Raw genomic sequence first — 24,662 nt, 5'->3', positions numbered from 1 at the left:
CCTTCTTATTCCATTTTTTCCCTTTCCTTTTATCTGCGACTTCCCTACTTCTTCACAAATGACATATATATACATTTTAATGGTTAGCTTCCAAACCATCATACCCTTTTGGAAAGATAACCTTTAATTACCTTTTAATAATGCAATCACTCTTCTCTTTTAAGAGAGTTTTAGTAATATTCATTATTACTATTTTTGAAATCAAAAGACTATAATATAATTTATTTTTATTTGTCCTTTGATACTAGAAGATTATTTTGTAACATTATATTCTCTTGAAGAAAAAGTCACATAACAATTCTCCCCCTGTAATTTAGTTGTTGTCCTCAATAGCTTTAGATATATTACATCACAACGTAAAAGCTCATAATCAATAATTGAATATGTTAAGATTGAAAATGTATGCTTCATCGATTACACCAATTACTTTGTTTGATTCATAGATATCTTTATCTTAATTAGCAAACAATTTCAAGAGAATTTCTTTTTCCAATCAAAATGATGATAATAACTATATATTCACATTTTTTTATAAGTGTATCCAAAATTTGCAATCGCGAAAAGCTAATGATCCTTATTCACATATGTTTTAACTTCCTCAATTTGCCTTATTATACAATCTATCTTCTTTAGTATAGATATTTTAGCACATGTAGTTTCCACAATAATTTAAAATCAATCATTCTGCAATGATAAGCATATCCAATATATTAAACATATATTCCAATATGATAATCATTTATTTTGGACTACCTAAGTACCCTCTTTTACTTCAAGGTTATTGGGTTGATCAAGCTCAATAAAAAAGTAAAGGATTGTCAAATAAATTATTTTTATTTTACAATATTTGAACGATATGAAACTATACATAAAAGCAATTTATACAAAGATATAAAATCTATTATTTCTGTTTTTTTAACTGGTTAGATAAGTCAAAGTTTGATTCACTTCAAGGGAAATAATTTGTTCAAATAATTTTATAAACCTAAACATTTTCCTAGAACTATGAAGACACCTTCTCATAGACAACCACACATGAAAGTGTATAATATTCGGAATGTAGGACAACAGTTATTTTTTATTTTTCTTATGAAATAAATTTGATACACTAACAATAGAAAAAAATATTTAATATAATTTTGCATTCTAGAAATCGTTTAACTTTAATAAAATTTGTATCTCTCCCTATAAATTTCTACACATTCTCATACATATATATATATATATTTATTTATTTATTTTTAAATTTATTTTTAAATTATTTTATATATATTATTTTCTTGTTATAAAATTAATCTTTACATTAGACAATTTTTTTAAAAAAACTGAAAATTTGGTTTTCAATATGGTGCCACTATCTTATACAATTAATTAATCAATTCAATAGAAACGTCCATGTAGAATCATTAAAATTACTTTTATTTTGAGTTTGTTGATCTAGTGATTCTTGGTTTAGTTTGTGGATCTTGTGATTCTTGGTTTATGTCTGTCCATCGCTATAAAAATGTATAGAGCAATCTCTTATAGTTTATAACATATCATTATCTAGCTTATGATGAATGTTGAATTATCTTATTTTATCCCTCCTTTTCTTATCTTATGTAGGTGTAATAATTTACTCCTTGAATAAAGTAAGATAGCCTTATCCTTTTCCCTCCCTATAGGGAGGGCATAAAGTTTCAATAGAAGCTCACAATATTCCACAACAAACAAAACCAAAATACACTAAGTATTTTCAACAGCCAAGAAAGAAGTCAACCCAATCCTGCACATTTATTTGAGATGGAGAGTCTATGACTGCAAAATGTTCCTTCCCAGAATCAAATAGATCTTTTTGGGGTTATTCTAGATGAATTATTAATACAGTAGTATCCAGAAGATAGCCATGTTACCATAATTAGAGAATAATTGTTTTTCCAAAGCCTTTTATCCACTTTTGTTGTTTCTTTCAAAAACAATATACTTTCCACACCTTTTTACAGAGGTGTATGGATACAGATATGGTGTCAGATATGGACACAGATAATTTTGAAGGCCCCAAAGATGGATAGGGAAGGGATATATGCTCTATGCTTTGATACCAGTTGTAATGTGTAATGACCCTTTCCAATAGGCCACTAAAAAAAACCCTAAATTTAATACAATGCTGAAAGTATATTGTTGAATAAAAGAAATTATAGTGCCAATGTATTCATTCAATGAAAACCAAATGTTTTTACAAATGATATGGCAATTTTCAGCACCAAAACATTATGACATGGCACATTACAGAGAAACCCTAACTGGCTATATACAATTGAGAACTTGTTGCAACCACAGATTGAAATGAAGAACTTGGATTGATCAAATGGTGGAGACTGAATGCTGAAGATGATATGATGAAAGTGCAACTCCAACTGAAACTCCAAACCAGCAATTGAGCACAAGTGAAAGGACTGAAATATCCTTCCCCCAGCTGCAATAATTCAAGTGATCTTTCACACCCTCAAAATTGCGTACCAATTGAGAGTTTTCGTTCTCAATGGCCAATTGTGACTACTTGTAGAAACCCTAGGCTCCACAACGCACATCAGCAAAAAGCAATAATAAATCTAGATGATAGGCAATAAGCCCTCAATGCCTATTTATTCTTTTTTCCTCGATAGGTCGGCCTCCTTTTTAATTTTTTCTCCGCTTCTTCCAGCAACCTCTAGAAGATTTTTTTTTATTTAATATATAAAGTTACCTTGTAATATTTTTTTTTTTAATTGATAACTTTATAATTAACTCCTCCAAAAAATGGGACATTACATAATGACACTTTTCTCTGTGATTCAAATAAGTAATTGCAGAGGAAATAATAGATCAAATATTAATGTTAGATCATTTTAAGTTGCAATTAATTTATTTTAAAACATAGATAACCAAAGTAACCATGACATGAAATGATTTAACACAAGAATTATGAGACAAGTGTTAACATATGAAATGGATTTATACTTATCTTTGAATCCAGAAGAATTTTCTGTTCATAAAGAAGATTTGCAGGCAGAGGATTAGTTACAGGTCCTGGTATTTTCTTGGGTAAGAAGCATTCATAGGAGGACACAGTTCTTACTAAAAACCCCATACACCTTCACGAGATGAAATACATGCATCACAACATGAACATAACACAGCCCTAGCCAGGACACTCCCAAGTGCATGATGTACCCTGAGTTGGACACACTGTGTGCACCTTCTCCAATGCTCAAATGCCCAACCAAGACCCTCACTATGCACTCTGTGTACCTGATATATAATTTTTTTCCTTCTTATTCCATTTTATTTTTCTTTTCTTGTCCTTTTATCCGTGATTTCCCCACTTCTTCACAAATGACATATATATGCATTTTAATGGTTAGCTTCCAAACCGTCATACCTTTTTGGAAAGATAACTTTTAATTACCTTTTAATAATGTAATCACTCTTCTCTTTTAAGAGAGTTTTAGTAAATATTCATTATTACTATTTTTGAAATCAAAAGATTATTATCTAATTTATTTTTATCTCTCCTTATGATACTAGAAGATTATTTCATAACTTTATGTTCTCTTGGAGAAAAAATCACATAACAATATCATGTGATACTTTCAGCTTATCCTCCAAATTATATACTACAAAATCATCAACTAGAAATGGAATTTTTGATTTATCCTTCAAATCAGCCTCTATAGTGACATCATCTTGCTCTAGTTCTTGAATACTAGATTCATATTCTTTTTCAACTGCGTCATTTTCAGAATTTTCCTCTATCTTCAAATGTATTGTCTCATCAACTATTACGTCATTGTTTTCAAATAGTTCATCCTCATGGAGAGGTTCACTTTCTATTTTAAAACTATCTTGTAAATAGACATTCTCATGAGCAAGATTGTCAATAACCACTTCCAATTTACCAAATAAGAAGTTAGTATAGTCCTTACCATCATCCATAGTTGGTTCCCTCCCATGGTCTTCATCAAGTTGGAGCTGGACTAACAAGTTCTCAACTTCCTCAACGTTGAACTGCACTTCGTGAGCTGATTCTTCTTTCTTGTTATGATCACAAGTGTGACCAAGTGACCAAATATGCTTGCAAGTAAAACAGATCTGCTCTTTTCTCATTTGGTTCTTGCTCATTTCCTGGGATCCTACAACCTGTATTCCTCTTGCATTCAGTTCTTCTTTAACCCATTGTTGGTTTTTCTTCTTAATTTTTGGCTCATGTTGTTTGAGCACCTTTTTGACCAACTTATAAGTAGTTTATGAAACATCTGGTTTTGCCTTGAAATTACTAAAATGTGCATAAGAGGCTCAAAATGAATATCATTCTCATTTATGGTCATAACCATAAAAGTTTCCATAGCTGCAGAAATATCTACATGATGTCTTTCCCCAATTGTGCCCAAGAATTGCTAAAACATGATACTTATTAAATCATACTCCCATGTTAAGCAAGAGATTACACAATCTAATGTCTGTAAATGACTTAAGCATGGCAGCCCTTCTTGAGAAATGAGGACTTCCAATGTCCCCAAGATCTTAAAAGCTATCAACAATCAGCTGAAGCAACTTCTTCATTATCTCTTCTTTATAAAGTTCTTGAGGTGCTAAGATTCTTGTGATCTCCATCAAATAAGAAATAACCAGTAGTCCTATCTCGCCATCTAAATGCTTCAGCCACTTTCAACTCGGTCACTGTAGGCACAGATGCAGTCTGCAATAAATCAGAGGTTGATTGCTCTACAACAGTCAAACGTCCTTCCAATTGAATCAATCTGGCAAGATCATTACCCTTGTTTGTGATTCCAACCTCAACTTGCTACTTGTCTTAAAAAGCACTTGAGCCAAACTGTGCTCTGATTTGTCTTCATAGAACCATATGCAGTAGATGCTCGCTCCAGTGGAATAGAAACAATCCTCCTATTTCGGCCCCCTCAACCTCAAATTAGTCTGACCTAAAGTTTTTGATAGCACCCAACAATCCAACTCTAATGCCTACCACAGCTCCAGTCATAAATCTGACTTCAAATATTTTTCTTTGAAATACCCCACTCAGGTCTATGTAACATTCAGAAATGTTTACTAAATAAACACACTTCTGCAAATTAAAGGAGAATCAATGTTTATCCAAGCTGAACATAACTTCATTCCCAGGATTCACTCAATGACTATTTGTCTGCAAACTTTAGATAGCATTCGTAGCACATTTAAATGTCAGTTTAAGTCTCTCCCAGATGTTGTTGTCTGCATGCTCACAATACTATTACTTACAATCAATTCCGATGTCAAGTTTTTATCATTATACAGATTTGGTTCCTTCAAATTTCTATATCTACAATTGGAAAAAAAACATCCTTTGTTTTTCTTCATGTGTTGGTCCCCTTACTACCGACCATAATTTATTTCCCAGAGTCTTCTCTGCTTTTTTATAGATACTTGACAGTAAATTTTTAAAAATTCCTCAAGGAGATCAATATCAGGCTCTCGTTCATAGAAAATAATCTCTTACAGAAAGATATATATGTTTAGGAAGGACGATCTCAAGAGGTGGTTGGCTTTCAATGCATGCTACTCAGACCTTTCCATTTGTTGAGTGAAAATCAGCTTGACTAATCCCTAGATTGCAGATATAGTTGGACATCTTCCACATGCTTCTCATTTGCTGAGCACAATGCATCAAATACCAGTTACTTGAACTTTCCAAAATTCCTCCGCGGTTCTTATCGTCCCATCAACACTTTTCTACAAAAAGTCTGTTTTCTCTGCAAATGCAGAGGTCCATCCAATCTATGTCGGCTTCCACGACAGATATTTGGTGATGAGTAGAAACGCTTGATTTTTTAATTATTTGGGCTGGCCTTAACACTCACTGAAGCATCAGTACACGAATACTTTGACTTCATTCACCAACTACCTTTGGCATTACATACACCAAACTGGCAATTGCTTCCAGAAACTTCACATGCAATGTCAGTTTTATTGAGTGCAGTTCAAAAGATAATCAGTGACAAAAATGAGCGGCAGATTGGTAATAAGTGCAGTAACATATGATTCTTAGATTGGTAGTAAGTGAAGTAAGTAAAGTTACATGGATAAAGAATGCTTATATGAATTACAGAAACTTAACATATAATGTTTGTGTTAAATAATTTAACTTTAGAGTTCACCCGAGAGAGGAAATCAAACAAATTATCAAAACTGAAACATTAATTTTACGGGACAGCCAAGGGAAAGGTTTCCAGAAGTTTCTGAGTTTCTGGGATGTCCCAGTAACAGGGATGGGTCAAATTTTGCCGGAAACACATCCCTGGATAACACGGGTTTTAACTAAACTCACATAAACAGCATAGTATGCAGAATAAAATTGCTCTCAGATGGCCAAAAAAATCCAAGGCTAAAAAAATATAAATCAAAGAGATGCTCGGTAGAAAATATTGGTACCAGTTAAAAGACAGTCCTATCATTCTGCGTTGAATAGTATCTGCACCACATAGAAATATCAAACAAAAGAATGTATCATATATACCTCCTCCAGATTCACAGAGAAGTATGTCTGCTGTGAAAAGATTTGATAACTCTTCGAGAGGGCCTATATTGATACTAATGTCTTCTCGAATTGCAGCATGTGGGCAGCCTCCAGTTTCAACAGCGCGAATTCTTTCTGCAGGAAGAGCACCATGTTTGACCAAGAATTCACCATCTTCTTTAGTAAAAATGTCATTTGTAACCTGGAGCATATTCAAAAATTTCAAATTAGCATCCATTATGGACAAATGTGTGTAAATTATTATCTTTGAAAGAGAAACTCCAATTTGCCACTATTTATTTGATCTTATTTTTCCAGATTTAGTTATACTCGTCATTCGGAATGCTTCAGTTTGCCTACTCATTCCCTCTCTGCTTATGAATTCACTACAAGTATTGATTATTAGAGGAGCATGTGTGATGTCAACTTCTAGCACTTCAAATTCTAAAGCTAAGTGTTCAAAAAAGCAATTTTACAGAATTCATGAATCCAAACCTAATGAATGTGTCATGTGGATCCCAAACAGAACAACCATACATACACAAAAAGCAAGTGATGCCAACATGAGTAGTCTTTCAAGTCTTTTAAACCAAAAGCACGCATATGGAACTTGAAGGAATCATCCTTTCTGGGAAATAATATAAAGATGCTAAGGTAATCATATCTTGTCTGTACTAATGGACTTCTTCACATTTTCAGTAATTGTTATAAAGTATATCCCTCAAGCATCTCTCTTATCTTCTAACTGCAAAGATAAGACCAAACCTTAAATGCATAAAAATGTATTTATTATACACTGAAAAGAAAACCTTGTTGCAAATTATATATGTAAATAAAAACTACGTGATATGAAAAATAAATTATTAATACATACTGCTGCAATGCTGTAGTTGTCTCGCAAAGCCTGACAGAGAGCCAACATCAAAGCAGTTTTCCTACATGTAAAAAATCAGTAGAAAGAACAATTTAGAAAGGGACATCCAAGCAAACAAATGCACTTCTTACAGTAAGAATACATTCATATCTCTCGCTGGATATTATAGCTTCAAGTATGAAAATTTAAAGCCGTAAAACCTTCTCTTTATCATAAAATGATGAACATGGTTCAGAGGTAATGGAAGTGTAATGTTCCCTCTTCTCGTATTGATATTTTTTTGGTTCTTAACGAAATAAAGTTGCATGTGTCTCAATAGATTCCTTAAATCCATATAATTCATTTATGATGTCTATTCTTTCTTGGCTTAGCTATGATGGATTGGTTGACCTCAAATGATTATTCAATATTTCTTTTTTAAACTAATCACAACCACTATATTGATCTCCATCAAACTAACCCCTAATGATATTCATATCTTCCTTATATATCTATTCCTATATGATCTTGTATATTACCGTTTTCCCCTTCTTTATATACCTCTATTTCTTTTCTCCAATTTTATCTCCTAATCCACTATATGCATATCTAAGACATTCTCCATTCATACTTTTACATTTTCATGTATCAATATTTCATCTTATATCACACATCTGATAATTTGCATCTCTTCCTTTCCAAATCATACATCCTTCAATAGTAATTTGTGCATGCTATGTTAAGAATATAGATGTTCTTCCTTAATTCCTAATGTTTGAGTTTGAACATCAAGTGCCATTTATTATGAGAACATTGATTCCTATCCAACGTAGCTTCTGACTATACTCCCAAGTGTTGATTTGTCCCAGACAAATAGACGACAATATTATTGTTTCCAAACATCATGTTCCATCTTCCTTGGTCTAATCCCCACATTAAAGTCGCTGCTTATATTCTGCCTTGCTGACTAGACTAGTTCATGTTGTTCTGATTCACAGTAAGACATTTTGTCTATATCTGCTATACATATAATTTGAATGTTTTTTATCCCCCCGTTTTATACTGGAGGAGCATGATACACAGGAGTCTGACTCTTTTCATGCGTCCATTCCTCTCAATAATCTCGTCGTTCTGTACTGTCCATTAAAGGTCCATGATATTATCGATATCCTATCTCTTTATTTCCTTCGCCAATTATCCACTATATGCGATTACTATCAGGCGTATATCTCCCCAACATGGACTGAGTGATGAAGTGCCGAGTCAGGTCTGAATTCTGATATTTATTTCGTTGTAGTAATTATTCAATGTGACTATTCAGAAATCTCTGTTCAAATCCCCCTCCCCTATCTGAATGGCTACTCTTATTATATATAGTTTGTATCGAATAGAGGGAAGAGTCATGACTACTGGCTTTTCTCTTAATCATTTCCTTTCTTATCATTATTTATATAATTTTGATATGACCTCTACTAGTTATATTTTGAGGGTCATTGTGGACTCATTATTTTTTATTATATATTTCAATTTCATAATTTTATTATAATTATAATTTTATATTTATTATAATTATAATTATATTCTATTGTGTATTAAATTGTCATTTTATTATTGTCTAATAGTTATATAATTATATCATATCATTTACATTTTATCACTATATCAATTGATATAATATTATATTATATCAATTTGATATCTTATATTAGGTTATATTGTTATTTATTTATTATCAATATTGTTTGATAACCTTTATTAATTTCAACTTTAAAATAACGACATTATAGGAAGAGTACTTGAATTTGGAACAGGTGTTACTTTGTTGTTATTTCTCCACTGAAACCCTTACAATAAAAACCACCTAAAAATTTGCATGCCACTCCCCTCTTATTTCCAACAACACTATCACTCACTGCCCTCAAAAATATCACAACTTCGAGTATTAAAACATTCTCTCAATCATCTTATATTGAAACAGTTCTGGGAGTAATGAAAGATCATTTGATTTTAAAACGGTTTTTTTTTTTTTTTGTCATTTTTCCACTAAAACCCTTATCATCAAAAGCACCTTAGAAATGCACACTGCATCTCTCCTATTCAATGCTTTCCCCCAACCGCCCTCAAAAAATAAACTGGAGAATTCAAGATCAGCAATTTGGCACAGAACTATTGAAACAAACCAACAAGTGTAAGGATATATGTGATCTTGTGGGGAAAGAATGCTTATTCCCCAGATTATGTGTGAGAGAGAAAAAGAGAGATGAATGATATAGATTCATTATCAGGGATATTTTGTAGAACAAGCAATTGGTGTTATATAATACCAAGTATAAATCAAAATTATATTCAAAATTTTGTTAATAGAAGGCTCAACTGAATTACTCTTCAGGAAAAAGAATGCTTGTGCAAAAGATTGTAAGGCAAGGGAAGGGCCTGAGGTGGAAGAGAGAGGACTTTTCAATTGTATATTAGTAACTTAAATTCAAAATAGGGAATGATTTCAAAGAGCATGAAACTGACGAAATAGGATTCAAAGCATATGTCCAGATTTCAACACTTGCAAACACTTATAATCTAACCAAAATTTTACATCTAACAAACCAGACATGGCAATCAGACAAATTAATACCCAAACCCATAAGTTGTTCCAGTGATTTATATTAATACTTTTACAAAATTGCAATGCATATCTAACAAAGAAGTACTATGAAATTGAATGCTAAAAAAAAGTTCTTGTTACTAACCCAGTGCCAACTGGACCACCAATGCCAATAGTAAAAGCTCGCTCCTTAAAATCTCTATTTGTAAGTCGCTGTGCCCTCCGAGTAAAATATCCTGGTGAATACAAAGGTTCATGTGAATGGGGAGCCAACCCATCATGAGTATGATATTTTTTGCCATCAGGACCTACCCATGATGTAGCAGCTACAGCATCCCTGAATTACATAAAGGGCAATAAGAAAAAGAATAATCTCAAGAATAGATATAGTATAAACTCAATGCTCTAATGATACTTCCACACAATTCTTCATCATGTCTTTTTGTGTTGCATCATCAACATCGAAGTAATCACATACAATCACATCAAGGACTACATACAATAAATCCATGAGGATAATTTCTACAGAGGAATGTGCCTACATATATCAGGTTATTAGAAGATTCCTTTCCAAATAGAAATATTCCATTTTGAATGGGCAATAATTCCCATCCTTTCAAAAAGTACTGGTCCTTAAAAACTTCCTTGCACCACATCTGCTTGCTATTCCTAACCTAGCTGTCATAAGATGTTATTTTCTGATGCAGGGGCATAGGTTAATCTACAAGAAATTTTAAAAAAAGAATAATAGGCATGCAAAGACTATTTTTCTATTTCAGAGTCATTCCCAATAGAGAAGCACTAGAAAAATCTAAAGCAGTCCCTGATAAAGTTCCCAAATCTATTTTTTCTTTACTTATGTCCATATAAAGACTGCAAATGAAATGATAAGAAACTAAATGTCTGTTGCTGGTTTCTCTGTGAAAAGAATACTAGGAAGCTAAGGAGCAGCACTAAATAGAAAAATGGAACTAGATATGTTCCAGAGCATTTCTACAGCGAGTATGGCAGGGGGGCAGCATAATGAATGTTGAATATGTAAGGCCTCACCCCGACCCGTCATAGCATAGATATCTTACTTGCATTTTGATACTCATGACTTGATATTTTGACATATATTCGGGATTTAGATGGATGGTGGCCTATATTATCTATTTGATTTGGTATTTACAGTAGTGATTTTCACCTATGATATGTATTAAGAACCAAATTTTCATATGGGATGATCTAACAAGTATGGATGCAGCATTACACCATGTTAGGATAGAGAATGGATTATGATGTGATTCAGAATGTTAATTTGATCATGTTGATTTAAGATTAAATGTGATATGCAAATTTTGAAATTTTAATGTTTTGAATGCTTTATATTAAATGATTAAGAGAGGAAAGTTAATTGAATGTGTTAATGTGGATTACGCAACATTGGAATTTGTATGCACTTATAATATGTATTTTATATGACTTTTCTTTGGACTACTGATGCTCGAGTTTAGTGTGAAGGAAGATGAACCATGGAAATTTATCGGGGAAACAAGGTCCACACTCATGTGAACATGGTTTAGCCAAGGGGAATCTTTGGAAGATTCAAAAGCCTCGTTGTGATCTGTTTTATTTCGTAAATGTAAGCTTGCATGTGTGTGGTAAATTTAATCTCAAGAAGGCATTAGGGACATGCCATGGTGATGTGTAATGTGTTTTAATGTGTCACTTGACACTTGTAGTTGTTGTGTGTTAATGACATATCACCTAGGGTTTTGTTCATGGTAGCATTTAACCTTTAAAATAATTACCTTTCAAAAGATTAAGTAAAACCACTTGATAAGGGATAGGATGAGTCACCATCAAAGGGAAATTCGAATTTAGGCTTGACAAGGATTTTAAAGGGGCATTATGTGGTCCCAAAGTGTTTTTTTTGTGGAAATAAGCCACCCATATGTTAGCATAACATGTTAGGGGCCTAAATTTGATCATTTTAGTGCTTAGCTAGCCTAGGGTGTCCCTTAACCAATGCATTCTTCCACCAATTCGAAAATTGAGTTGTCCCATGAGTTCTCCCCCATGTTTCCACAAAGTAAAAAATAACAAACTTGGCAGGGACAAAGTTGTAAGAGATAGTGGCTTAATGTTTTTGCCAAAATAGATAGTGGAAGAGCCTTTTTAGGGAGACTTGGACAAACTAGAGGGGTGTCCAACCACTCTCTAAGTTTAGAGACAATTAGGGTTTTAGAGAGGAGGCTAAGGAGAAGGGAGCTCTTCATCAACTATCATTTGCCTTTAGCTTGGACCAAGGTTGGTGCCCATGCCATGATCTTCTTTTGCACTTGCATAATGGTGTTGTAATCTTGTTATTGTTGTTGGTGAAATCATGTTTTGTGTTGTGTTGGAGTGATTGTAAATTGTGTTGCAATTACTTTCTTTGGATTTCTTCTTTTGTTCTTGTTTTTGAGTGTTGATTGTTAATGGGTGTGAAGGCCTCACTCACCGTTGGGAGGGAAGAGAAGTTTTGGGTGAAGGGGTTAGTTGAGCTCAACAATGTAGTTGAGAGCCTCTTCTCTTGGAGAGAAAGGGGGGATTTCATGGAGTATGAGCTCCATTGAAGCCATTGTCTTGATATTATGATCGGGGTGATAAGTGGAAATTGTGAATAGAAGCATGTATGGTGCAACCCTTGTAGAGGCATGGTGAAATTTAATGTATGTGATTTGTATTGACATGGCAATCTCCTCTTTGAAGAGCCCACCTTCACCCATTGTTTTCATGATTCCAATGGTGAATCATTGTGCAAGCCATAGGAGGGATTGTGATGTTGCATGCATTAAAAGTTGCTTGAGTGTATCCCGTTTGGATCTTGTTTCCCCAGCTCAGTGGGTGGCCTCTTTGGAGGCCTCGGATGGGAGGTGAGCCTCCATGGTTCCTGGTTTTGTGTTGTTTTTTGCAGGTTTGTGAGAATGGACCCTATGAAGAAGTTAGGGATTTTCCCTTGACATTGTTGAAGAATCAAGTGTTGTCAAGAAATCATCCTTTTCATGTCATTTTGTTATGGGATATGATAGCAAAATCCCCACTTTTATGTTCTTTGAAATGCAAGAGGAATTTACCCCCTATTGTATACCATTGTGTATGTGTAAAATGAGATTGATGCTATGCATGTAGTTGGCATTGTAAAAGAAAGATTGTATCATTCTTTGTTGCGTAGGAAGGAAAGAAATAGTTCATGTAAAGAAATATCCATTGTTGTGGAAAGTCAAGTTGAAGTTAGGTGATCAAGCTCTTGTACATATGAAGATTTATGCATTCAATTTATAGCTAAACCTTAGGAAGTTCTCATGTAAGATAATCATTGTAATAACCATTCATTGTAGACTTGAGTGATTTCATTGTAAGGACCTCTACTATGTATTCTGATGCAATGGAAATAAAAGTTCTTGTATTGCAATAGTTCGTATGTATGCATGGAAAATGATTCATTATGTTTTCAATAATAAGCAATTCCATAAATGATTCTATTCATCTATTGGATACATTTATATTTGATCTTGTGTTAAACTTAAGTTATATAATACCAATAAATCTCTAGAGTAGATAACATCAACTTATCACAAACCAAACCCTCTTAATTTCATAGTAGAAATAGAAAAAATTAACTCCAATGTAAGACATAGTCTAAAATCCATATGAGAAAATATGTTGTAGGTGCACATTTCTTCTCTAGAATTTGTATGAGAATGGGAAAATAGACCTTTGCATATTACAGGCTAATATAATATTCAGGAAGAATATGCCTTGGAATCTCCTTTATAGAGTATTAATAAAATAATAATTCCTATTGAGCAGCAAGGAATAAATTTAAACCAAACAACTACCTAAGGGATTAAAGTATGTCTAACTCACATTTAAATGCAATAAAATAATATGCCTGAAGGAGTCGACCCGTGAATAGGAAGTACCTTTCTTATATAAACAAAAATTTAATTTTTTTTTAAAAAGTGGGGGGGGCGGGGGGGGAACTTTAATGGAGCGCTTACATGGTTTGAGGCATCAAACTTCAAAGTGCAAAGCGCATATGTGGGAGGAGGGAGGTGGTCCCTACCACTCCCCAAAGCACTCCACATCACACTTCCTAGGTGAGCGCCTCACGCAAGGGCGGAACACTCTGACTTGAGTCAAAGGTCCCCACTTGCGCCAGCCTAGCGCTAGTCAATGGAAATCGCCAAGTCCCTTTTTAATTGGAAAAGTGAAACCTTGGTTTAGGTCAAGCTTAGTCAAGCAGATTATCACACGGAATGGGTGGGTCATTGGTCACATGCAGTAAGGGCTTAGGGAGTTAATATAGTAGCTAGGGGTTGGGGTTATTAAATTAAATTTGCATGGTTGTGGTTAAGGGTAGATTTTTTGGTGAATAGTATTTAGTTAGTAGGAATGTTAATACTTTAGTTAGAATATAAGATTAGTCTAGCTAACGGATAGCCTAGTTGGTATTCACTATTTAAATTTATTATATTAAATTATTAATTGATGTTAGATTGTTAGTAGATAATAATAAAATTGTAGTAGTATATAAAATTAAAATAATTACTATATGTCTTCAATAATATAGTTAGTAGTATATAGTTAGGTTAATATGGTTAGAGTTTAATTAATTGATAAAAATGTAAGAGTTCATTTTAAAAATATGTGTGTGTGTGTGTGTGTGGGGCAAGATAATCAAAATGATTAGGACAAATACGCATGTCTACAGCATCCCGATTTTCAAGTTATGAACCCATATTTCATAAGGACTTGGTGCTTCATAATTTATAAACACACTATTTACTTTTAGTTTAGGATGTGGAATTAAAAGTAATATCTCATAATATCACCTAGCACATATGTTATTACTTGGATTTTAACAAATGTAAGCATTGTGAAATCTTATTGATCTCCCTTGAATTTTGAAGACTACAATTCCGAATGAAATGAATCCTTCTACACTGACACCAACTAAAAACTATATATCCCCAACTATATCTTGGAATACTATCATTCTACCCATAATACCTAAGACCTAGTTGAAATGTTAATGCTTCCTAAATGTTGTTCAACATTACCTTCAACTTAATGATCAAAGTATGTATTATCCTAATGTACTCAACTCTATCTCAAGAAACATGAGTTGTTATATTTCAAACACCTTATAATTCAATAGAGTATTCGTAGTATACATAGATATATATGTAGTTTCCTATAGTTCATCTTTTTTTTTTAAATTGTTGGTAGTGTGGGCATGACAGAATATTGCAATTTGAGGCCCTTTGGCAAGGGACACAGTAGGATACAGCAATATAAAACATATATATCTGTGTGTGCGTGCGCCTGTGGGAGTGTGTGCTTATGCATTTTTGTGTGTGTGTGGGGGAGGGGAAAGGGAATGCAAGGTTGCAGGAAGGTAGGGAAGGGGGGTGAAACAGGTGGACACATCATCAAGTAACATAGAAATTAGAATTTGTTAGGAAGGTTAGGGAAACAGCAAGAAATACAACATTGATAGTGCCTTTAAAAAAATTCAAAAAAAGCATATGCATTGAATTTCCGTTGGAAATTTAATCGTTCCAAAGTGCAACTTTTATCAACTGCTGGGATCTTTCTCAATTTGGATCCTCTTTATTCCATCTGATATTTTCTTCTCTTCTTTTCATAAGTTTCATCAATACATACACATTATAAAGGTTCAAAGCCTTTTTATGCAGCCATTTTCTTTTAGTCTGGTGCCTTGAGACAAAGACTAGAGGAAGTCCCAGCAAAAAGACCCTTGAGGAGCAAATCCAATGAGAGCCTATAGAAGAAGCTGAAGAGCAGTCAATGAAGGAGAAGACCATCAAGGGACATTAGTAAAGTGTTTCAGGTCTTTATGAAAAGTTGATTCAATAAAAATTAAAATATAGGTGCCTTAATACAGTGTCGGTTTGAAGGTTGAAGAGTTGAAAGATTGGATCTATGAAGTGGAAACATGGTTTGAATGGAAGCATTTTAGTTGTAACAAAAAGAGTAAAATTTGCAGCCACCTAGTTGAAAGATCATGCTAGCATGTTATGGGAGCACCTACAAAAGGACAAAATTAAAATATGGTAAACGCAATTATCTAGCACCTAGAAAACCAAACTGGCATGTAGACCAAATCTGGCCAAAGACAACTTTTAGGTATCAAAGGGAAAGTGTCATAAGCTATTAGCATGAATGCTGATGATACTACTTTGGGGAGTATCCTGAGCATTGGAGAGTATTGATATGTTGCATTCATGATTGTGTTTGTCATTGATGTCAACATAGCATTGTTTCTATAAAGACTCGTAGAGTAGCAGACAGAGATCTTGATGGTGCAGACAATGGTTTGATTGTCTGGTCGTGCGCAGTTATGGACATGTACGGAACAGTGTCTCAATGACATGGTTAAGTGCGCGGAGTCTTAGTTGAAGCCGTACGGAAGTTGTACCTGATTTATAGAGAATAATTCAGAGACAGGGTATGGGGAAAGTAGTTCCTAATGCTTGTTGGCTATCTTACATCTAAGATGTAACGAAGAGACGCACAATCAGGCAATGACAAAGGATAGTCCACTAATGACATCAACGAGTGCGCAAGCCTTAGTATCGCACATATGAAGTTTTGTTTAGACTGTGAGCCAATAGTGTTATTGTAATTGTAATTAATTAATTATCTTATTTTAATTAATTAGGAAAGCCTCAAGGCTGACTCAAGGAATTATTATAAAGATGTGGTATAAAGGAAAGACATTTTCCTTGATTGTAATGTGTGATTTAGCATGTTAAAGTATAGTGATCATTGCAAGAAGTGTGAAGTGCAAATGGGAGCAGAGTGCTTACTAAATGCGCGTAAGCGATCCAAGGGATTATTGGATGCGAGATTTGAGATCTGGTTACAAGATTTGAAGAAGCAGAAGTTCGGTTGACAGGACAGAGACAAAGGAAGGAAGTACATTTCAGTTCTATTATTCTACAAGGAATAATACAAAGATCATTTGGACAGTGGGTTTCATTGGTCTTGCCCTTGAAGCTGTTTGGGCAGTGGATCCAGCTATCTTCCACAACTCTTAATAGGGTTGTCTTGCCCTTGAAGCTATTTGGGCAATGGGTCCAGCTGTCTTCCACAACTCCTAACAAGGTTGGAATCTCCTAACAAGGACTCATATGTACTGAATGTTGTAACAAACTCCTAATAGTGTCTATCCTCTAACAAAGAATATTTATATTAGTGCATCATCTTGTGGGTACCATCCCCACCAGGGTTTTCCCTCTAATCAAGGGATTCGCTAGTTAACAAATTTGGTTTTATTGTGTATGAGTATCTTGTTGTGGTTTCAGTTTATATTACTCATATGGTTAAGTGTTTAAAGTTGTTAATTGTGATATTAGTTAGATAACTACTAATTCAGCCCCTCCCCTCCCCCCCCCCCCGCTCAGTTATATTAGTGGACTATATATTCTAACATAAGCATCTGGCCACTCTTATTCACTTTGAGCTCCTAACCTAATCTCATAATTGTTTTGCTTGGCTTTCCTAATCTGACTTTGATACAATGTTATTTTTTAGATTATTTGTTTAGGAGATCTTAATCTAGCAGTGATACAATATTGTATTTCAACTTATTTGCCTGGTACTTCTAACCTAGTTTAAGATACAATTCCTAACCTGTTGACTAGGGTCTCTTGATATAGTTGTGATAAGAGGCTAATTGCCCAACACATTTGCTTATTCTGGCATAATATTATCGACACAGAAACTAAGTATTGACCTTGGAATCTTCCAAACGTAAGATGACCTGCTCAACTACCGAGTCACTCATCCATTTACACGTCATAGTTCAGAGGATGGCTTTTTCTTCCAGCTTTTTCTCCATCTTCAAGATATGAGCTGGAACTTCAAGAAAATAGCAAGATTCATAATGTTTTTCATTTGCCATGTTTAGAGAAGGTTTTTGGACATAAAGTCACAACTAAAAGGGCTGCCACCACTTGATGATAAAAGAAAATTTGTTTCGAAGCCCAACACCATCATTAATATGAGGGAGAAAAAGTTGATGGACAGAGTCATTTGAAAGTATTTGGTGAAGTGGAAATTGACTTGAGGATGCTACATCATAAGGAGTGGAGATATTTGAGCATCCAAGTCTAAAGTTGCTCGAGAACAAACAATTTGGGGAAGGGAGGGATGTCATTCCCCTTTCCTCTCAAGGTCAACTAAGGATGCTACATCATAAGGAGTGGAGATATTTGAGCATCCAAGTCTAAAGTTGCTCAAGAACGAACAATTTGGGGAAGAGAGGGATGTCATTCCCCTTTCCTCTCAAGGTCAACCCTTGACACATTCCTAAACAATGGTGTTTATTAACACCAACTAAATATATTAATTAATAATATTTAATATACAATATAGAAAATTAATAGTGAATATTAAAAATAAAATTGAATTTCAAATTAAAATTTCAGAGTCCAATTTAGGGCCTTGGGCCCTATATCTGGTGTGAGGTATTTAAACTGCTTGGGTGCCATTTGGAGGACAGTTGGAGATAACTACTATTTTCTGCTCAAGAGGAAGCAAAGATATCAGGACAAAACTTACAACTACAAATTTCATATAGATCATTCCAGGTCATTTATATGTCATGTCCAATTACTACGTAGGCTGAGTGACAGATCTTTATCCAGGTTGCAAAGGCATACATCCTTCCAGGTCATCTAAGACAGCAAGAAACCGAGAAAATTCAACAAGCTGCACAGGACCTAATCTAGGGTGAACTCAAGAGAATAGATTGGACTGCATTTGCAATATCAATTAAATCAGTGATCCTCTGAGTTGATACACATACATACACATTGTTTTCTGGTTTCTGTGTTTAATATCTCTGCAAAGTTTATTTATGCTCTAAAAAACTCAACTGAAGGATGCCTTACCTCTAAGATAGATGTTAAATTAAAATTAGTGATTAGTTACCAGTGAACAAATACTACTAAATGCTAGGATTCTTACATTAAAGAGATGCTTAGTGGAAGTTTAGTCAGTCGCTTTGGCTGAGATAGAACTGAAGCAATATTGAAGCAAGATATCATTGGCCTTCATTAAAAATTTAATAACAATGCTCTTCTATTTGTTAAACTTAAAAGGTGTAAAATTTGTCAAGTAACAAAGGGTGACCGCGTGAATACAGGATTGCATACTCTTTTGTTAATTCTGACTATGTCATTAAAAGACATAATGGTGTATTTTGTGGTTGGATTGCTTTACTGAAAGAGCTTTTAATTCTGATTTTGTTATTATTGATCACTTTTCTAAGATAGCCCATTTCATGATGTATTCAAAAAACCACTGATGTAAGTAAGACAACAGACATCATTCTACAATAGTAGTAGGATGGCAATGACTAAATGTTTGAGTCTCGTTTTGTGAGACGTTGTAGAAAAGATTTGCTACAAGAAGTTAGTTCAACTCAGCTAAGATACCCTTCAAAATAGATGGTCAGAGTGAAGTTGAGAACAGGTGAATGAGAAATTTACTGAACGTATAACAGAAGATAAAGAAAACCAGTGGGATCTAGTGTTTACTCAACAGAATTTGTCTGCAATGGAATAGAATTATATGTTACTTAATTTGATCTCATATTGTGAATGGATAGAGTCTGAAGGCAAAAAGGATCTTGCTATTTTGCCAGTTGAAGAAAAGAAGCAGTGATGATCCAGAGGACTTTATTGAATAGGTACAACAACTTATTAGACAGAGAACAACTTGAAAAGATCATCTCGAAAATGTATATCTACTAGGATGCTTAAGACATTCAAGAAGGGGTTTCGGTTATAATGCATTTAAGGAAAGATTGATTTACTACGGGAAAAATGTAATAAATTCAAATAAAAAAGATGGACCTTGCATGATTTTGAAAACATTCAGTGACAGCAAAGAGAAAACTGAATTACTAGGTCAACTAGACATTTCTCCAATTTAAAATAATTCAGATTTGTAATCTTGTTATGAAGATGAGATGGACCATGAAAGCAGACATTGAAGCAGTTACATGGCAACAACAATTGCCAAGGAGCAAAATATGGGAGAAAGTATTAGACATGAAATTGTTTTACCTTGGAAAACAGTGTGTCGAACAATATTGGATCAAACAGAAAGAAAATCTAAAGAAGAACAATGCAGGGCACTCAATTTTTCAAACCTAGGAAGTACGATGCATGGCACAGAACCATCTACAGCAAAAATAATAAATTCCAAAATGACTAGAAGGATACAAGGAGATCTTTTATTTGAAATTCACAATAGAGGGGCAGTTAAAATCAGCAAGGGCACTCAATTTTTCAGACCTCGGAAGAGAGATGCAAGGCATAGAACCATCTACAGAAAAAATAATAAATTCTGCAATGACTAAAAGGATACAAGGAGATCTTTTTAATTTCGAGGCCACTATAGAGGGGCAGTTAAATATTGAATACATTCTTTAACAAGGTTCCCAAATTTGTTTATTTTTTATGTAGTCCTTGTAATGTAGATATGGGAAAAAAGTAAATGTGTGATTGTAATTCGATCTGGATTAAGATTTTTCTAGGATCTTGTGAAGGCCATCTCCGCATGAGCAAGCAATCACTCAGCCTGTACAAAGGATGGCTTTCCTGAGCCTGTCTTGACCTTTGCATTGAATGCACCCTTGTCTGAGGTGGTTGGCAAGGATACCAAAGTATATGGGAAGTGACTCTCCCAGAGACAGCCATCATTCTACCTTCCATTCCACAGAAGCTCGAGGTTAGGGGTGCCATGGTCAATGTCCAGAGCAAAAAATGGAGAAGGAAGAGGTAAGTACATCTCTGACACATCTCTCAACATCAAACCTAATTGTGAAATTGCCATAGGTTCAGGTGGTGAAAAGAATAGAATTAGGAATATTGCTGTCTTTCTTGCAGCCCTTGATATTAGTAAACTGCTCTCTCATAATTATATGAATAATTGGCTCCAAAATGTAAGGGGTAAAAAGCTAAGGTTTCAATACTCTTTCTGCAGAATGGTCCAGAGAGGGCTATTTGTTATTTTTTTCCAGAACTCACAGAGCTAAAAGGATGTTAAAAAGGAATTTTGATCTATTGTCTTTGAATAATTTAGGGCCCAACAATGATGAAGCTTTTGGATCTATCATGCCCTATATCTGTCACGGTGCAGAATATTCCCCCAATTATATGGAAGTGGGTCCCCAAAACTTTAAAATCAATTGGTAACGTGCTTAGAATGGATGAATCCCCATCTTTGTCACCGCACATGGATGCAAGACACTTGTTGTTGATCAATTTGGAACTTGACCTACCAAGAGATTTAAGAATTGAACTAGAAAATGAAACTATTGTATACCCTATTGAACTATTGGGTTGTATTAACACTTGTTTCTTATGTAAGAAGAGCACATGAGGAAGAATTGACCCTTATTGAGGCATAACAAATTCTCTACCACCGGGAAACTTTTACTAATCCTGACTCTAATGGTAAGGTTAGATAAAACCCCGGATTTTATTCCCCCTCGAAACTTACCCTAAACTGATATTTGCTCCCCCTGCAAGTTTGTTGACCCTATGGCAAGACATATTGTCAATTAGTGACAAAACACTTAAGTCGTCCAAGAAGGTCGCTTAATACTGCAACCGAGCTTTCCATCAGACAACATGTTTCAATGTAGCCCGAGCAGTTTAAGGATATCCAGTGTAACTGAGCTCTTCCATATGAACCAAGTTCACAATGTAAATCAAGTTGTCAGTGTTATCAGTATAAACCAAGTTCTCAGTATGAACCGATTTCACAGTACTCGCTGAGTTCTCAATATGAACCGAGCTACTAGTTCAAGTCAGCATGGTCCAGTGTCACCCGAGTGCTAAGTGTTACCCAAGTGCCAGAGTATCACCCGAGCTCACTATGTTGTTCAAGCATCAGCATGACACCAAAGTGCATAGTGTGGCCCAAGCATCAGCATTTGACCAACTTGAAGATATAATTTGGAAACTGTAAAGATATCTCTTATGTGAGCCGACTTAGCTTGCAGATATTGTTTGATGTATATATAAGGAAGGCAAATTAGTTTGTCTAAGATGTAATGTGTGGAATATACGTGAAAGATGAATCACGGAAGCAGACTCGAGCGAATAAGGAATATGAAAGAGCAGTTTGATTAGCAGGCTACCTAGCAGTATAAAGGGAAAAGCAGAGACTCATCCATCACAGTCAGGTGATCATATTATTCAAAGGATTTATTTCAGCAAATAGAGATGCAAAGCAAAGATCAACCTACTGATTCATTCTAACAACTGCATCAGTCAAATCCTCTAACCAGGTGAACCTAACAATCCATTGCTAAATTTCCTAAACAGAGTACATACTTCATTGTGTCGTAAAATCCTGTCACAAGGTGGGCCTTGCAGTCCTTCATACTCCTAATAGAGTAGAGTAATTGTAAGCCCTAACAGGCCAACTTTATTACTACAGTAGTCAAGCATTGTGGGTGTCATCCCCACCCCAGTTTTACCTTCTCCTTGGAGGGTTTCTGGGTTACCAAATATTGTGTCCAAGTGTTATGGTGTTGATTTCTATATTACTTTATGTTCATGCATGAAAGTAGATTAGATAACCTAATGAAGTAAAGCAAAAGTATTCTAAGTGAAAAAGTTTAAGTGGTTCCTAATTCACTCCCCACCACTCAGTCACTTGTTTGCCATTAGATTTCCAACAGAGTTTACCTGTCAACTCTGCTCCTAATACATCAAAAGCTTCTTGTAATATTCCCCTTATAGAAAAGTTTGATTTCCTTCACGAGGCTGTTAAGATAGTTGTCCGCCCCAATACTGGACTTGCCCCCACCCCTTTGCTCCCCCCTCGAGCATTGATGGTTCTCCCTTTGTTATTGATATCAGGAATCAGAAAACCATGCCTCAGGCATGTTTAGAAAGCAAAGTACACCAACACAACTGAGAGAGGGGGTGAATCAGTTGTGTGCTTAAACAACTTAAATTAGAGAGAGAGCTCAGAATCTAAGAATGCAGAAGTTTATATAAATTGAAATTTGGACATCGTTGACCAAGATCTGAGTTCTGAGAAGTATTAGAATGCGGTAATAATTCTTAACAAGAAACAAGTGGTCGGCACGTTATGAAGTTTGTTGCCTAGTATATGAGGTATAGGGCTTGTAATGAACTTTAATGAGTTGCTGCGTTGCAGAATTTGAAAGATTAAAACCCCATTCTAAACACAGAAAGAGATATATATAGTTTGAAAGAAATTACTGTTAAATTTATTTGCGTGGCTGCTATCCCTGTAATTTATTCACTCAAGAAAATAAAAAGCAGTTAATAAGGCAACAGCTTGCTCAGATAAAAACTAAGAAAACTTCTAACAAGATCCACACGAAACAGGGCCAAATGCCCATTGCTCGTCAACTGTTCTATGACAGCTGACGAATATCTATTTGGAAAACACGTACGTCATAATCTTTAGATTATTTACTATGGAAAAAAACCATGGATTTTCTGCGAGTACATTTTAGGCTCTGCATTTGTTGCCTGAATTTGTCGGAGGTACTTACATGGAGTGACCCAAGTGAATCTGTCCAGCAAATGCACGACTGGCTGAACCCACAACAAACCAAACTCAAACGTGAAACGAATCGTACTCAAATCTAGAGTTTCAGATGAGCGAAAACATAAAGGGTTTAAAAGTGTGCTTCCCGTCAATCTCCAACTTTTATGTGTGCTGCTATAAAGGACTTAAGACTATTTAACACTAGTCTGGGTGCATATAAGTTGCACGGTAGCTAAAAGCTGTGCAAGGCACAAAAAACGTAGACTACGAATCTTTAAAACTCCTGCAATAGTACGACTGACTTAACCACTCTGCTTTCAGAAAATCTTTCACATGTACTGAATCTTCTAAATAAAGAAGCAAAACAAAGTATTAAGAAGGTTACAAAGTTTTGTTGCATTACGAGGAATGGTGATGATCGTGGTCATGGTGGTGCTGATGGTCGTGATCATCGTGGTGATGGTCGTGATGATGGTGGTGATCGTCGTGTGAGTGTGCAGACATTGTAACGTCTTCGGATGACATTACGCAGCTCTTGCCCTAAGTTATCCACAGCTCAAGAGACATGCATTTCGGGGTTGGATGCTGGGGCAATATAGACGAATGGAGTATACAGTATTGTACAGATTTTTTTTTGTCCCTTCTGCCATGGTGGCGATGACGAAGACGTACAAACAGTAGGCGCACTGACAATCCTCGAGGGTCGTGTTTTCCGACGAGCAATCTGCCAAAAAAACCCCACCTTGCAATTCCAAGAACCCGTTCGAGCTCTTCACATTGCAGATCAACGGTGTTTTGCGCACACACCCGCCGGGCCAATCCTCAGATTCCCAATCCTGAGCGTCCAGTGGGCTCTCCCTGCTGGGCACCCACAAACCAAAGGCTGTGAGTTCTTCCACATACGACTTTTTGCAACTTTTGGAAAAACACTGAAGACTTACTGTGACTTTTTAAAACAAGAGCTCTGCTAGTAAGGTGGATCAAGGGAAAAGATTTAGATTTTATAGGAAGTATTCAGATAAAGTTATTAGCTCTTGAATGAATTCCTGGGGTGATTTTGTATTTTGGGGTCATTT

The 24,662-nt window shown here is 35.0% G+C and overlaps 1 protein-coding gene across 2 annotated transcripts in view; it reads right to left on the bottom strand.

Moving 5' to 3' along the window:
- Positions 1-24,153, bottom strand: part of UREG (urease accessory protein G) — a 50,147-nt gene extending 25,994 nt beyond the window's left edge. Inside the window, exons 1-4 of one of the 2 annotated variants that reach the window (XM_089786883.1) lie at positions 23,990-24,153; positions 10,127-10,318; positions 7,404-7,464; positions 6,530-6,731 (exon numbers count right to left, since the gene is read on the bottom strand). In XM_089786883.1, coding sequence (XP_089643009.1) covers positions 6,530-6,731; positions 7,404-7,464; positions 10,127-10,318; positions 23,990-24,111 — 577 coding nt within the window. In that variant the 5' untranslated portion in view covers positions 24,112-24,153. The remainder of the gene's footprint in view (positions 1-6,529; positions 6,732-7,403; positions 7,465-10,126; positions 10,319-23,989) is intronic. The other variant, XM_089786889.1, reaches the window with a different exon arrangement.
- Positions 24,154-24,662: the final 509 nt, after the last annotated feature.

The sequence above is a fragment of the Cupressus sempervirens genome, chromosome 1 (genome assembly GCF_028749045.1).
Source record: "Cupressus sempervirens isolate cs-2001-9-10 chromosome 1, ASM2874904v1, whole genome shotgun sequence".
Taxonomy (NCBI): domain Eukaryota; kingdom Viridiplantae; phylum Streptophyta; class Pinopsida; order Cupressales; family Cupressaceae; genus Cupressus; species Cupressus sempervirens.
This window is presented reverse-complemented; position numbering and strand designations above follow the sequence as displayed.